Source organism: Trichosurus vulpecula, chromosome 4 (assembly GCF_011100635.1).
Source record: "Trichosurus vulpecula isolate mTriVul1 chromosome 4, mTriVul1.pri, whole genome shotgun sequence".
Lineage (NCBI taxonomy): Eukaryota > Metazoa > Chordata > Mammalia > Diprotodontia > Phalangeridae > Trichosurus > Trichosurus vulpecula.
The window spans coordinates 128633826-128646504 of NC_050576.1; the positions used below are offsets into that span (position 1 = coordinate 128633826).

At 43.4% G+C, this 12679-nt stretch overlaps 1 protein-coding gene across 1 annotated transcript in view; it reads right to left on the bottom strand.

Annotated features, from left to right (window-relative positions):
* The window catches only part of CAPN8 (calpain 8), a 101764-nt gene that overhangs the window by 28786 nt on the left and 60299 nt on the right, over window positions 1-12679 (bottom strand). Inside the window, exon 10 of the mRNA XM_036756649.1 lies at window positions 11673-11848. Coding sequence (XP_036612544.1) covers window positions 11673-11848 — 176 coding nt within the window. The remainder of the gene's footprint in view (window positions 1-11672; window positions 11849-12679) is intronic.

Sequence of the window (12679 nt, forward strand, 5' to 3'; positions counted from 1 at the left end):
GCATGGGAGTGTAATGGGCCAGCAAAAATGCCAGGAGTCAGCACAGGATGGGTAGGCATGGAGGGATTATGATCTTCATAGCTGGAGGAAACTCCCAAATAAAGGAGAACAGGAAATGCACTGGAGCATTTGGGAAAGGTCAGTTACAATGCTGCCCCACACTATCCCCCATGCCCATGGCCAAAAGCCTCTTCTCCCATAGCAAACTGCGGACATAGTGCAGAGAAACTTCCCCATGAGCTGCTGCCCTCTTCCCCAGAGAGCTAGCTCGGCAGATGTGATAAAGAGAGGAAGGGAGAAGCTTTCTAAATGGAGAGCAGGTACCTCCACGGAGAACCCCTGGAAGGTTCAGTTGGAGTCACCTGCCCCCAACCCCCTCCCGCCTCCCAGACTGCTCAGGGCCGGCAGAGCTTGTTGTTAATGTAGAAAATAGTTGTTTCCATATGCTGCATGGCCATCTGCTCACAGCTTAAAACAATTACAGAAAACCGATCAACTGGAATAAGTCTCTTGGGGAGGTGGGAGGAAGTCCCATTCATTCCTTCAATAAATATTTATTAAGCACACCACAAGGCACTGTTCTAGGTAGTGAGAGACATAAAGAAGAGTCCTCTGTCCTCAAAGAGCTGATGATCTAATAGAATCTAGGAGAGAGGGGAAAAAAAACAAAACCTCAGGCTCTCATGCAAGAAAAACTCTTCTCTACATCCTTTCATTTGCTTTTGGCCAAGTTAAGCAATATAAGTACAAATGATACACAGAAAGAAGGGACCTAAGAGATCATTTTGTTTCACTCTTATTTTAGACAGGTAGGGTGATACAGTGGGTAAAGCACTAGCCTTGTCGTGAAGAACTGGCTTTGAATCCTCTTCACACACTCACTGGCTGTGTGACCCCACCTAGGAAGCCATAATGGTTGTGAGCCTCAGTTGTCTCAGCTGTGGAATGGAGCCAACAACAGCACCTCCCTCACAAGGTTGTAAGGCTTGAGGGTGATAAGGTATGTAAAGTTGCTTTCTTAAATATGAGCTATTATCATTACTACAGAAGAGGAAATTTGAAACCAAGAGATGTCTAGGGATTTGCGCAAGGTCATGCAGGGAGAAAGTAACAAGAGGTGGGATTTAAACCCAGGTCCTCTGACTGCCAAATCCAATTCTTTTTCTACTATCCCACCCTGCTTTAACCCATGGAACAGGCTTCAACATATTTGCCCTGAGTACAAGGACCTAGAATTCTTCCCCATTCCCAACATCTGTTCCTATGTCATTCCTCAATTCAAAAACCTTCATTGACTCCTCATTGCCTACCAAATAAAGTACAAATTTCTGATCCTGGCATTCAGAGCCTTCCACATTCTGGCTCCTGTCCTACTTTAGCTCACATTATTACTTCCTTTCCCAAACCCTATAACACAACTTAGCTGAATTTCCCAGTCCGCCATCTTTGTTCTATCCTCTCCCATCTCCACTCCTTTCCATGAAGAATCCCCCGTGCATGAAATTGACTCCTGCACCATCACCCACCACAGTCCCTCCTATCTTCAGGCCTTCTCCAAGAAGCCTTCCCTGCACCTAAGGGAAAGCGTTCTCTTTGTCTTCAGACTTCTGGTTGCATTTGGCCTAGATCCCTCCTTTGTACCTACAAATGTCACTTCTTCTGTAACCTAATTACTTGTTTTTATATATCTCCTCCCCCATACATGTCTGTAATCCTTCACAGCATGATCTACGAGCTCACAGACCATAGAACCAGAGCTGGAAAGGACTTCTAGGACCAACTAGTCCAGCCTCATTCTTCAGATGGGGAAACTGAGCAACCCAAGCAGGCCCAAGGAGGTCCAATGATTTTCCAAGATGGTACCATCAGAGATGGGATCCAGAGATGGTGCTCTTTGTAGTGCATCAGGCTTCCTTCATCCATCTTTGCCTCCACAGCACCTTGCACAGTGTCTTGCTAAGTAGGTGTTTAATAAATGGTTGCTGGATTTAGCTGCTTCAGGCCCTAAAGTGAATTTTCCTTTGAGAATTCAGTCCCTAAACTGATGGCAAGCGTACAGGGCCAGGCTGCCCTCGACACCACCTTTTCCAGGAATGTATAATCCATATGTTTCTTCTCAGCTCTCTACAGATACTTTTTGAACTAAAATGACTATGCCTACACCACCCCCATCTCTGCCTCCAGCTCCAACCTCTGCAAAGTACTGGCACCTGGGGAGGACTCAGTGGTGTTCTTCTTAAAGCTACAGAGAACATTGTCAACACACATTAAATCTGCCCAGCCAAGTCATTCAGGAGGAACTAAGCCAGGTAGGTGGGGCATCTCCCGTGGCACCAATCCTGTTCAGGGAGGAAGGGAGGCTCGACTTTCCCTGGTACTGGCTGATGGATGTAAAAAGACAGTCATCTTTGAAATTTAAATTCCAAAATAAAAATGGGCAGCCAGGCTTGCAATCGAACAGTTGGCACCTCAGAACCCAGAGAGCTGGGACCAGCCATGCAAACATTGTAGGCCTGGGGGAGTGGCAAATTCTAGTGAGTTCCATCACTGTCATATCCTCAACCTCAAAGGAAGATTCCATTTTGCAGGCAGTTGGAGTACAGAAGGCAAATGCACAGGGCAAAATACTATACTCGCTGGACAGAAAAGAAAGATATAATTCCCATCCCTCCCTGCTCCCCAAAAAACCACATCTGGCTTTTTAAAACACTTTCTTTTCTTCACAGACTCAGTACCTCAGATTAAGGAGACTCTAGTCATGAGGAAAAATACTACATCACAAGAATCATCATAATTTGTGCACCAGGATAAACTCAACACATCCAAAACAGAAGTCACGATTGTTCCTTAAAAACCAATACCACCACCCCACTTCTGAATTTCCCTTTCCCCCATCTAGCCTTGTATCGTCCAGGCCTGGTGATGCGCTTGGTGCATAGTAGGTATCTAATAAATGTTTGTTGATTGAATAATAATAGCTAGCATTTATAGAGAATTTTCACGTTTGCAAATCAATTTTATATAAGTCATTCAATCTTCATAAAAACCCTGTGCTATAGGTGATACCATCAGTATTATCCCAAATTTATGGAAGAAAAACTAAATAAGTACATTTAAGTGACTTGCTCATGGTCACACAACTATTAAGTACCAAATGCACTTCAAGCCTAGGTCTCTCCAGTGTTTTTTTCCGTGAATACATTGGCTTGTATAGCTCATGTCTGGAGCTACTCTCCCAACCCCCCATTGGCACTAGCAGGCTGGGTACCCAGAGGTCCTGCCCCCCCACCTCAGAACTGCAGGGGTTGCCCTGGGGGATTGAGGGTGGTTTTTAATGCTATAGTTCGTGAGCCCTCATCAGTGTGCTTCCGCCAATGATTATGGTGATATAAATTTGTTGCTGCTCAGTCATTTTCAGTCTTGTCCAACTCTTCATGACCCTATTTGGGGTTTTCTTGGCAAAGATACTGGAGCACTTTGCCATTTCCCTCTCCAGCTCATCTGATACATGAGGAAACTGAGGCAAACAAGGTTAAGTGACTTCTCCAAGGTCACACACCTTATAAGTGTCTGGGGCCGGGTTTGAACTCAGGAAGATGAGTCTTCCTGACTCCAGGCCCAGCACTCTATCCACTGCACCACCTAGCTGCCCCTTGATATAAATTAGCCTGACTTAACCACCTTTTTAGAAATGGGTTTTTACTCTAGTGGAATAATTGGTACAAAACATCCCGTCAAAGGTCTGTGATATAGTATCCCATCAGTAAACACAGAATCCACAAGAAAGTGGATTCAAGGTCAGTGTGCTGGTGAGGATTCATAAACTATAGCATTAGAAAACCACCCTCAAAGTTCCTCCTTCTCTAGACAACTTTGTAGATGTTCTCCAAGACTCTGAACTCAAGACCTTTTTTCTTCCTCTATATTCTCCCTTTAAATTGACTTAATTCAACAAACATTTGCTAAGCACCTGCTATATACAAGGCACTGCTCTTGGGATACACCAAAAAACCCCCCTGGACTTCCAGGCATTTACATTATTTTGACAGACATACTATGTACCCAGATAAGTGCACACACACGGTAATTTTAGGAAAGGGAAAGCAGTAATGCCTGGGTGGAATCAAGGGAGGCTTCAAGAAGAGTGCCCCTGAGCTGAGTTTGGAGGAAGCTAAGGAAAGAGGAGATGAGGAGGGACCACATTCTGGGACTGGACGATGGCCTATGTGAAAGCACTAAGATGGGAAATAGAATGTCTTGCTTAAAGAAGAACAGGTAGGTCCATATGACTAGAATGTAGCAGGGGCGAAAAGGACTGATAAATATATAAATTGGGAAAGGTCCAATGGAATCAGATTTTGTAGAGCTTTTAATACCAGACAGAAGATTTTATATTTATCCTAGAGTCAATAAAGGTAACTACTGAAGAATTTTTAGCATGGGAATGACATAATTCAACCTATGCCTTACGGAGACTGTTTTTAGCAAATGTGTGAAGGATGGATTGACAAGGGGAGAGAGTGGAAGTAGGAAAATAGATATGGAGACTATTATAATTGTTCAGGTGAGAGAGGATGTGGTCTTGAGCTCGGGGGGTGGCTGGGTAAGCTGAAAGGGATAAATGCAACATGTTGCAAATATGGATGAAAATAGTGCCAGCCACTAATTTGATGTGAGAGGTGAGAGAGAGGGAAGAATCAAGGATGTCTCTAAGCTTGCAAATTTAGGTGAATGGCAGGATGTGATGGTTTCCACAACAAAAATAGGAAGTCTTGGAGGATAAGGAGATGGGAGGATATGATAAGTTCTGTTTTGGGTGTGTTGATTTTGAAATGCCTATAGGACATCTAGGTAGAAATATTAGGAATGCAGTTAGCATGCTTGGAATTCAGGAGAGATTAGAGCTGGGCATATTGATTGGAGAATCATCAGACCCAAAGGATGGATGATATTGCAAAAGAAGAAAATGTAAAGAGAAAAAGAAAGAAGGCCAAAGACAAGATCTTTTGAGAAATCGACACTTCAGGAGCAGGAGATAGATGCTGATCCAGCAAAAGACACTGAGAAGAAACAGATAGTTGGGAGAAGAACCCCAGGAGAGCAGTTGTGTGCAGGGAATGACAAGTAGGTCAGTTTGCCTGGAATATAAAATACAGGAGGGGAAGCAATGGGAAATGAGTCTGAGAAGATAGATAGGAGCCAGATCATGAAAGAATTTAAATTCTAGATAGAGAAGTTTATAGTTTGTCCTAGCAGCAATAAGGAGCCATTGAGGCTTCTTTAGCATGGGAACAACACAGTCAGACTCTCATGCTTTAGGAATAACAATTTGGCAATTGTGTGGAGGATGAATTAGAGAGGAGAGAGACTAGACTGTATACCCAATGGGTAGGCCAATTGGGCAGCTACAACAAATAGCCTGGGGAGAGGTAATGAGGTCCCGAATGAGGGTGATCCTGCCTTTATTAAATATACTGGCAAGCAACGAAAGTGGTAATCCTTTCTGTGCTGCACTTGGAATGGCCCACAACTCTATGTTCTCCTTACATTATGATGGAAAGGGAATGAGATAAGAGTAAAGGGCAGTTAGGAGGTGCAGTAGATAGAATGCCAGGCCTGGAGTCAGGAAGACTCATCTTCATGAGTTCAAATCTGGCCTCAGACACTTACTAGCTATGTGACCCTAGGCAAATCACTTAACCCTGTTTGCCTCAGTTTCTTCATCTGTAAAATGAGCTGGAGAGGTGTAACAGCAAGCACCCTAGCATACCCAGAATGATCTGCTACCATAGGTTCTTTAATCTGCTTTTAAAGGAAAACAACTTTAAAGGGCTCAACAATCTTCTTTAATTACATTCAGCCCTCTGAATGTCAGAGAAAATACAAGCAGAGAAATTAACATAAAGACCAACAGACAGGGCTCTTCACTGCCTGAATCAAAGCAATATTGCTATACACTTTACATACACCACTGGATTGAGAGAGCCTTTTCATCTAAGCAGTCGGGGGGTCTGAACATATAGCTACTCAGAGTCTTGACCAGGGAATCAAAAGATCCTTCTTATAAGGGAAGCCCCAAAGCAAAATACCAACTCAGAGTACATATACACTTCTCAGAGCCAGAAGGCATCACAACTCTCGTGACTCAGTGCCTAATCAACTTAGTACCAAAAGGTGTGAAAGCCTTCCTACAAGCAAGCCTCCCCTAAGCAAGCTTCCCTTAATGGGCTCCTCGGTGAGGCCTATTAATGGGTGGAGAAGATCTTATACCCCATTAACCTTACAAGAGGGAAATGGCAAACCATTTCAGTATCTCTGCCAAGAAGATCCCAAATGGAATCATGAAGAGTCAGATACAACTGAACAACAACAACAGCAACAATAAAGGAGAAATAGAGGAAAACTATGCAAACCTTAAGAGGGAGAGACCTCTCTCTTCTATGTCAGAGGTTGTTTCATGAAAGGATGGCATCTGACCTGGGCCTTGAAAGAAGAGGGGACTTTGTGAAACAGAAGTAGGGACATTCTAGTGTACTTGTGCTTAAAGAAAACTGATATAGAGGTCAAAAGGGGCACTGTGCTTTGGATGAAAGTATATGAAAGGGAACAGTAGAAGATGAAGCCAAAAAGGTAACTTGGAGACAAATGTGGAGATCATTGAATGCGAAGATCAAGAATCTATATTTTCTTTCGTAGGTGATGGAGATACGCTGAAAGCTTTTGAGTCAAAGAGCGCCATGATTGGAGTGATGCATTGGGAACTCTATTTAGTGGTGTAAAGGCTGGATCAGAGAGGGGATAGACTAATAGAAACAGAAGTCTAAGTGAGAAGAAATGAGGCCATGAACAAGAGGCAGAGATAGAGTGGAAAGAATATTGGATTCGGAATTACAGAACTGGCTCTCCCACTTGCTACCTATGTGATCTCAGGCTAGTCACCTTACCTTTGGGGGTCTCCTCTGTAAAATTAAGGGGTTCAGTTAGATTCCCTCTATATTCCTTTCCAGCTCTGAATCTACGCTATGAAAGGTAACTGCCGTGGGAACTCAGAGATATGGATGTGAGATTTATTTCAGAGCTAGCATCAAACGGACTTGGCAAATGATTAGACATGGAGGGGGGTAAAGAAGAGAAATGAATCCAAGATGACTATGAGGTTATAAGCCTTGGTGAGGAGCAGAATGCGGGTATCATCAATAGCAATTGAGAAATTAAGGGTAGCAGCAGGCTTTGAGGAGAAAAATGATAAGCTCAGTTCAGAACATTTGCCAACAATAATGTTTGTTGAGTTTGTGGTGCCTGCAGGACATCTAGATGGAGACAGATAGTTGGCAACTGGAAATACACAACTGAAATTCTTGGAAGAAATTAAGAATGAGAATATAGATTTGGGGGTCATCTTCACCGAGGTGATAATTGATGTCATGGGGGTGGATGGCATCAGCAAAAGGAAGCATAGAAAGTTAAAAGAAGTTAAAAGAAGAGGAGTCTAAAGGGTCTCTACCTGTTAAATGATGGGACAGAACTAAAGTTCCTTCCAGCTTATATCCTCTGAATCTATGGGCTTGACTTTGTGTTGTTTTGATTTTAGGTGGGAAAAAAAAGAAGTGAGCTCAGTTTTAATCACTCTTGATCTGAGTGCACTCACTTAGTTCTATCATTCAGTGTCCCTTCAATTCACCTCAGAACCCTTTATATCTCAAAGATATCCCATCACCTAAGAAAAAAAACAAATTTCCCTAAACTCTCAAATCAGCCACCAAAACCAAACACAACCAAAAAAGATCCAGGAGTTAAGAGAAAAATAGGGTTGGAGATGTTGTAACGTAACATTTCTCTCCTGGTGATAGGTTCCAAGTTTCTCTTTTCTCTTGTTAATTCACTAAGTTGATTCACTAGGAAGCATGAGATTCCCAAGTCCAGCCAGCTAGAATGTGATTCCAATGAAGGTATTTAACAAAACTCCATGTAACAAAACAATTGAGATATTTCAGGAAGCTCATTATTTTAAAATATTCCCTCAGTGATAGAGAATTCCATGTTACTCCTAGCTCAACTTGTTTAGAAATTAATAGTGATGGGGATGGTATGTTTCAGGATGTCATACCAATAAGTATGTGGAGATTGAGATTAGGGGGTTGAATTCTTCTCTGACTGAGATCTCAGAAATGAAGACAGAGATCAGAGCTGGTTTGCTTTTCATGAAAGCCATAACCAGGGTAAGACCATAAGACATTTGTCCCAAGGGAATATCTACGTGCATGGGGGGAGGGAAGTTGGAGGGGGAGGAGTACGCTTCCTTGGCAAGGGCACTCCTTTGTGGTAGTCTAGAGACCATTCCAAGAGGCAAAATCCCACTTTCTCCTGGCTTTACTACATGGGAGCATGGGCAAGTCTCTCTGGGGAACAGACTGCCCCTTTTCCCTTTACCCACAATAGCACCTGCCATAAGACTTCTCTACACTGAATTCCTCTTTGAATTGTCCTCTATACATACTGCAGCTCCTCCCTACCGTCCCTTCACCCTTCCCTCCCACTCCAGGAAAAAGATTTCCTCCTCTGCTTTACCTGAAAATGGTAAGACAGGCTTCCCATCTCCTTCCCTTCAGTAAAGGTCTCAAAGCCTTGGTATGAGCCTAGGCCAGTCCCAGGCAAAGTTGTGAAGAGGAAATCTAGTTTGCCCTCAACAATTTCCGCATCCCTCTTAGCGCCCTCTTTTTCCTCTTACCGTATTACCCCCTGGCCTCCTAACCGTACCTGAGGAGACCACTGCCCTCATGCTCAGAACCTCCCTTCTATTCGAGCCTACTTATAGGGAAGGAAACCGTGGTAAGAATGCTAAGCATAGAGTGATGTTCTGCACCTGCATCAGGAATTTACTGAGTGGGTTCCAGAGCTTCTTGGGGTAGAGATACATGTGGTTCCAGATACTCTTCGGGAGAGAATTTTGTGGAGAGAGAAGCTACTAACATATAAGGGAAGCTGACTCACCATGTTTTAGTTTGCCTCCCTAGAAACTGGTAGAAAGAACCTTCTTGGGTAAACTAGTCTCTCCTTCGGTCTTCCCTGTCTCTATCCCTCAGTCTTCCTTTATTTCTCTCTCTCTTTTTTCTTTCTTCCCTCTCTCCCTATTCCCCTATTCTTTCCTCTTTTCCTCCATCCCTCTCTCTCTGCTCCCTCTCCCCTTCTCTCTCTTTTTTCTTTCTTCCCTCTCTCCCTATTCCCCTATTCTTTCCTCTTTTCCTCCATCCCTCTCCCTCTGCTCCCTCTCCCTTCTCTCTCTTTTTTCTTTCTTCCCCTTCCCCTCCCCTCCTTCCGCTTCCTCTCCCCTTCTCTTCCCCTTCTTTCCTCCCCGTCCCTTCTCTCCCCCTCCTTCTCTCCTCCTCTAACTCTCCTCTCCCTCTGCTCCCTCTCCTCTTCTTTCCCCCTCCCTCTCCTCTTCCCACCTTTCACATATTCTGTCCTCCCCACTTCCCTCTCTCAGCTTGAACTAAACGTTATCTTGCTCTCAGCTAAAGAGCTCCTTCACTCTTATTTTAAGGTATATTCTAATCTTTAGAACTCTAATTTCTGTTTGCTGTTCTGCTTTGCTAAATAGGTTTACTCAATATTTGTAATGGTCTTTTGTGTACCAATGTTTGATGAGAAGGAACTAATCGGGTGAGTGTAAACTAAAGACTCCCTCCTCCCTAAAGAGAGAAGAGGGAAGCAGCCCTGCTTCTGAATTCACTCACACTCAGACCAGAGATATTTGAGGGGGCAGATGTAGATAACTCTAGTCCTATGCCCTTCTCAGAGACTAAATAAAAGACCACCCAGCCTTGTGATATTCCTGGGACCTGCCTGCCCCTACCTCCAGCCTCCACCCTACCTCTTTCTCTCCACAGAGACAGGACAGACCTCATATCTATCTGGGCAACCACTTCTATACATTTAGACAATTCATGCAGACATATGTATCTTACTGATACAATAAATTCAATCACACCAAGATGGAAGGGACTGACAATGTCTAACAGAGATGCATGTTGTAGTAGAAAAAGCACTGAATTTAGAGTCAGATGACATAAATATGAAGATGAATCCTGACTCTGCTACCTACCACCTATGTCACCTTGGTAAAGCCATTTTATCTCTATAGTTTCCTCATATGTAAAATGAAGATGTACTTTAAGAGGGTTGTTGGTCTTTGATCCTTTCCAGCTATAAATTTTATGGTCCAATCATCTCTAAGGTCTCTTCCCATTAGATTGTGGGCTCCTTGAGGGAAGGGACCATTTTTGCCTTTCTTTGTTTGCCTAGAGGTTAGCACTGTACCTGGCACATCCTAAACTCTAAATCAATGTTTGTTGGCTTGGCTTGACTCTTCTAGTTCTGAATCCTGGGACCTTACAGTATATTCTCTCTTCTAGAGATTTTTATATTTCAACTGGGTTCAAAGTCTTAAACCAAAGTAGAGTAATTTCTACCATCAAGCCATTTGGAAAAGTACTTGGGGGGAAGCAGGAGGACCTTTCTTGCACTCTTAAGATCATGCCACAGACATAAGCTGCCATCTTCTTTGCCAGTCCCATCTGGTTCCAGCTAAATTTCATCCTTGAGTGATAGAAAAGGGGCCAAGAGACAGGCAGGAAGAACTCAGACAGATTTGTTTGGCCAAGATTTTTCAGTAGGGACCTGAGGTTTCATTTGCTTTCATTTGTTGCTGTTGTTTTTCAATCATTTCAGTCATGCCCAATTCTTTGTAACCACATTTGGAGTTTCCTAGGCAAAGGTACTGGAGTAGTTTGTCATTTCCTTCTCCAGCTCATTTTATAGATGAGGAAACTGAGACAACAGGGTTAAGTGACTTGCCCAGGGTCACACAGCTAGTGTCTGAGGCCAGATTTCAACTCAGGTCTTCCTGACTCCAGGCCCATCTCTATCTACTACACCACTTTTATATAGGGTACTCTAAAAGAAATTCCCTAAAAAACCAATGCAGATGAGCAACTGCTCTACAACTTGTAGTCTCAGGGCATGGAGAAGCTGTGACTTGCCCAAGGTCACAGAGCCAGCTCATATCAGAGGCAGGATTGGAGGCCCAGTCATCCTGACTCTTAGGCTGCTCTCTATCCACTACCTGTTGCTGTCTTTCCACCACTACAATAACAAGAGGGAAACAAGATTACTGAAGGTAAACAATTCAGAGCTAGATCAAAATTCTCCCTGATGCTGGCTGCTAGTACAAGAAGGTAGAGGTGGTTACCCATTTCTAGTATAAGTGTGACCAAACAGGGTCCCCATGCTGTTTGGCACAGAAACTTTTCATAGACACAACACAGGAAAAGCCAACCATAAAGCAAAATCTACCACATGAGGAACTAAAACCCTCCTGAGACTAGGGTTGCCAGCTAAGCATATTACAGTTCTGAGAAAGGAAGGAAGGAAAGAGAGCAGGGTCCCATTATTTCTTTGCTCTCTGGCATCCTTTACTCTGCTTCCATGCAAAAGAAAAAAAATACCAGTACCATGGAACATAAAGGATTTCGGAAGCTCAAGGGAGGCTTCTAGGGAACATGGGAGAGTTAGTAAGGAAGGCTACCTGAGACAAATGATAGGAATGATAGTCAACAAATTCAGACTGAAGAAACCCAGTGCCAAGTCAGAGGATAAACCCAGATGGGAAGTACCTGGTAAAGTGAATAGCCAATGCTGAGCATCCCCTGTCCAATCCTCTTCTTTCTCCTACGGTTTTTCTGCATCAGACCCAGCAGCACTGTGCAGCAGGGCTCACTTGGGTGCCCTTCATGGTGGTCATCTGCCTCATCCAATCGGATCTTGAACTGGGGATTGGTCCAGTATGTAGCTATGCATCACATTGATGTTCATTTACCCCCAGAAAAAGAAGAAGGAAAAAAAAGAAATATCAAAAGATGTCTTGGATATCCCTGTGATACAGCATAACTCAGGTCAGAGAATTTCTAGTTTATGCTTCTGGGCATATTTGTTCAGCAAAGGGGTCACATTTTCTTTTCCCATTATGTTTGTTTATAACATTCAAATACAGTGAGAGGCAGCATAGCATAATGAATAGAAAGCCAGTCTTGGGATGAGGAAGACCTGGGTTCAAGAACTGCCTCTGACACATACTATGTGACCCTGGTCGAGTCACTTAACTTCTCAGTGTTCTAGGAAACTCTCTAAGAGCATAAGTTGCAAAGAAGATGCCAACCTATATTGGTATGGGATATTTCCTTCTCCAAAGGGTTCTCTATATCAAGGAAATCATAGACCCAGTCCCTCTCATGACCCCTTCCCCACTCCTCCCTTCCTAAACAGGAGAAGGTCAAGAACCAGAGAGAGTATGACTAACTAAAAATACCTAAAGTATCTAATCCCATGGGATGGTTGATCTGGTGTTTGAGCATTACCATGAAATATGATCCCCAAGTGTCATGTGGCCTGGGGAAAGTAGTCAAAGTTTATTACAGTGAATTTGTTTGGCATGATACAGTGGAAGGAGCAAGAGCTCTAGAGTCAGAGAGCTTGGGTTCAAATCTCACCTCCAGTGCTTGTTACCTGTACAACCTTAGACAAATCACCTAACCTTCTTGGGCTTCAGTTTCCTCATGTGTAAAAATTAGGGAATGACTAAATGGCCTCTGAGGTCACCTTCACCTCTAGGCCTATGATCTTA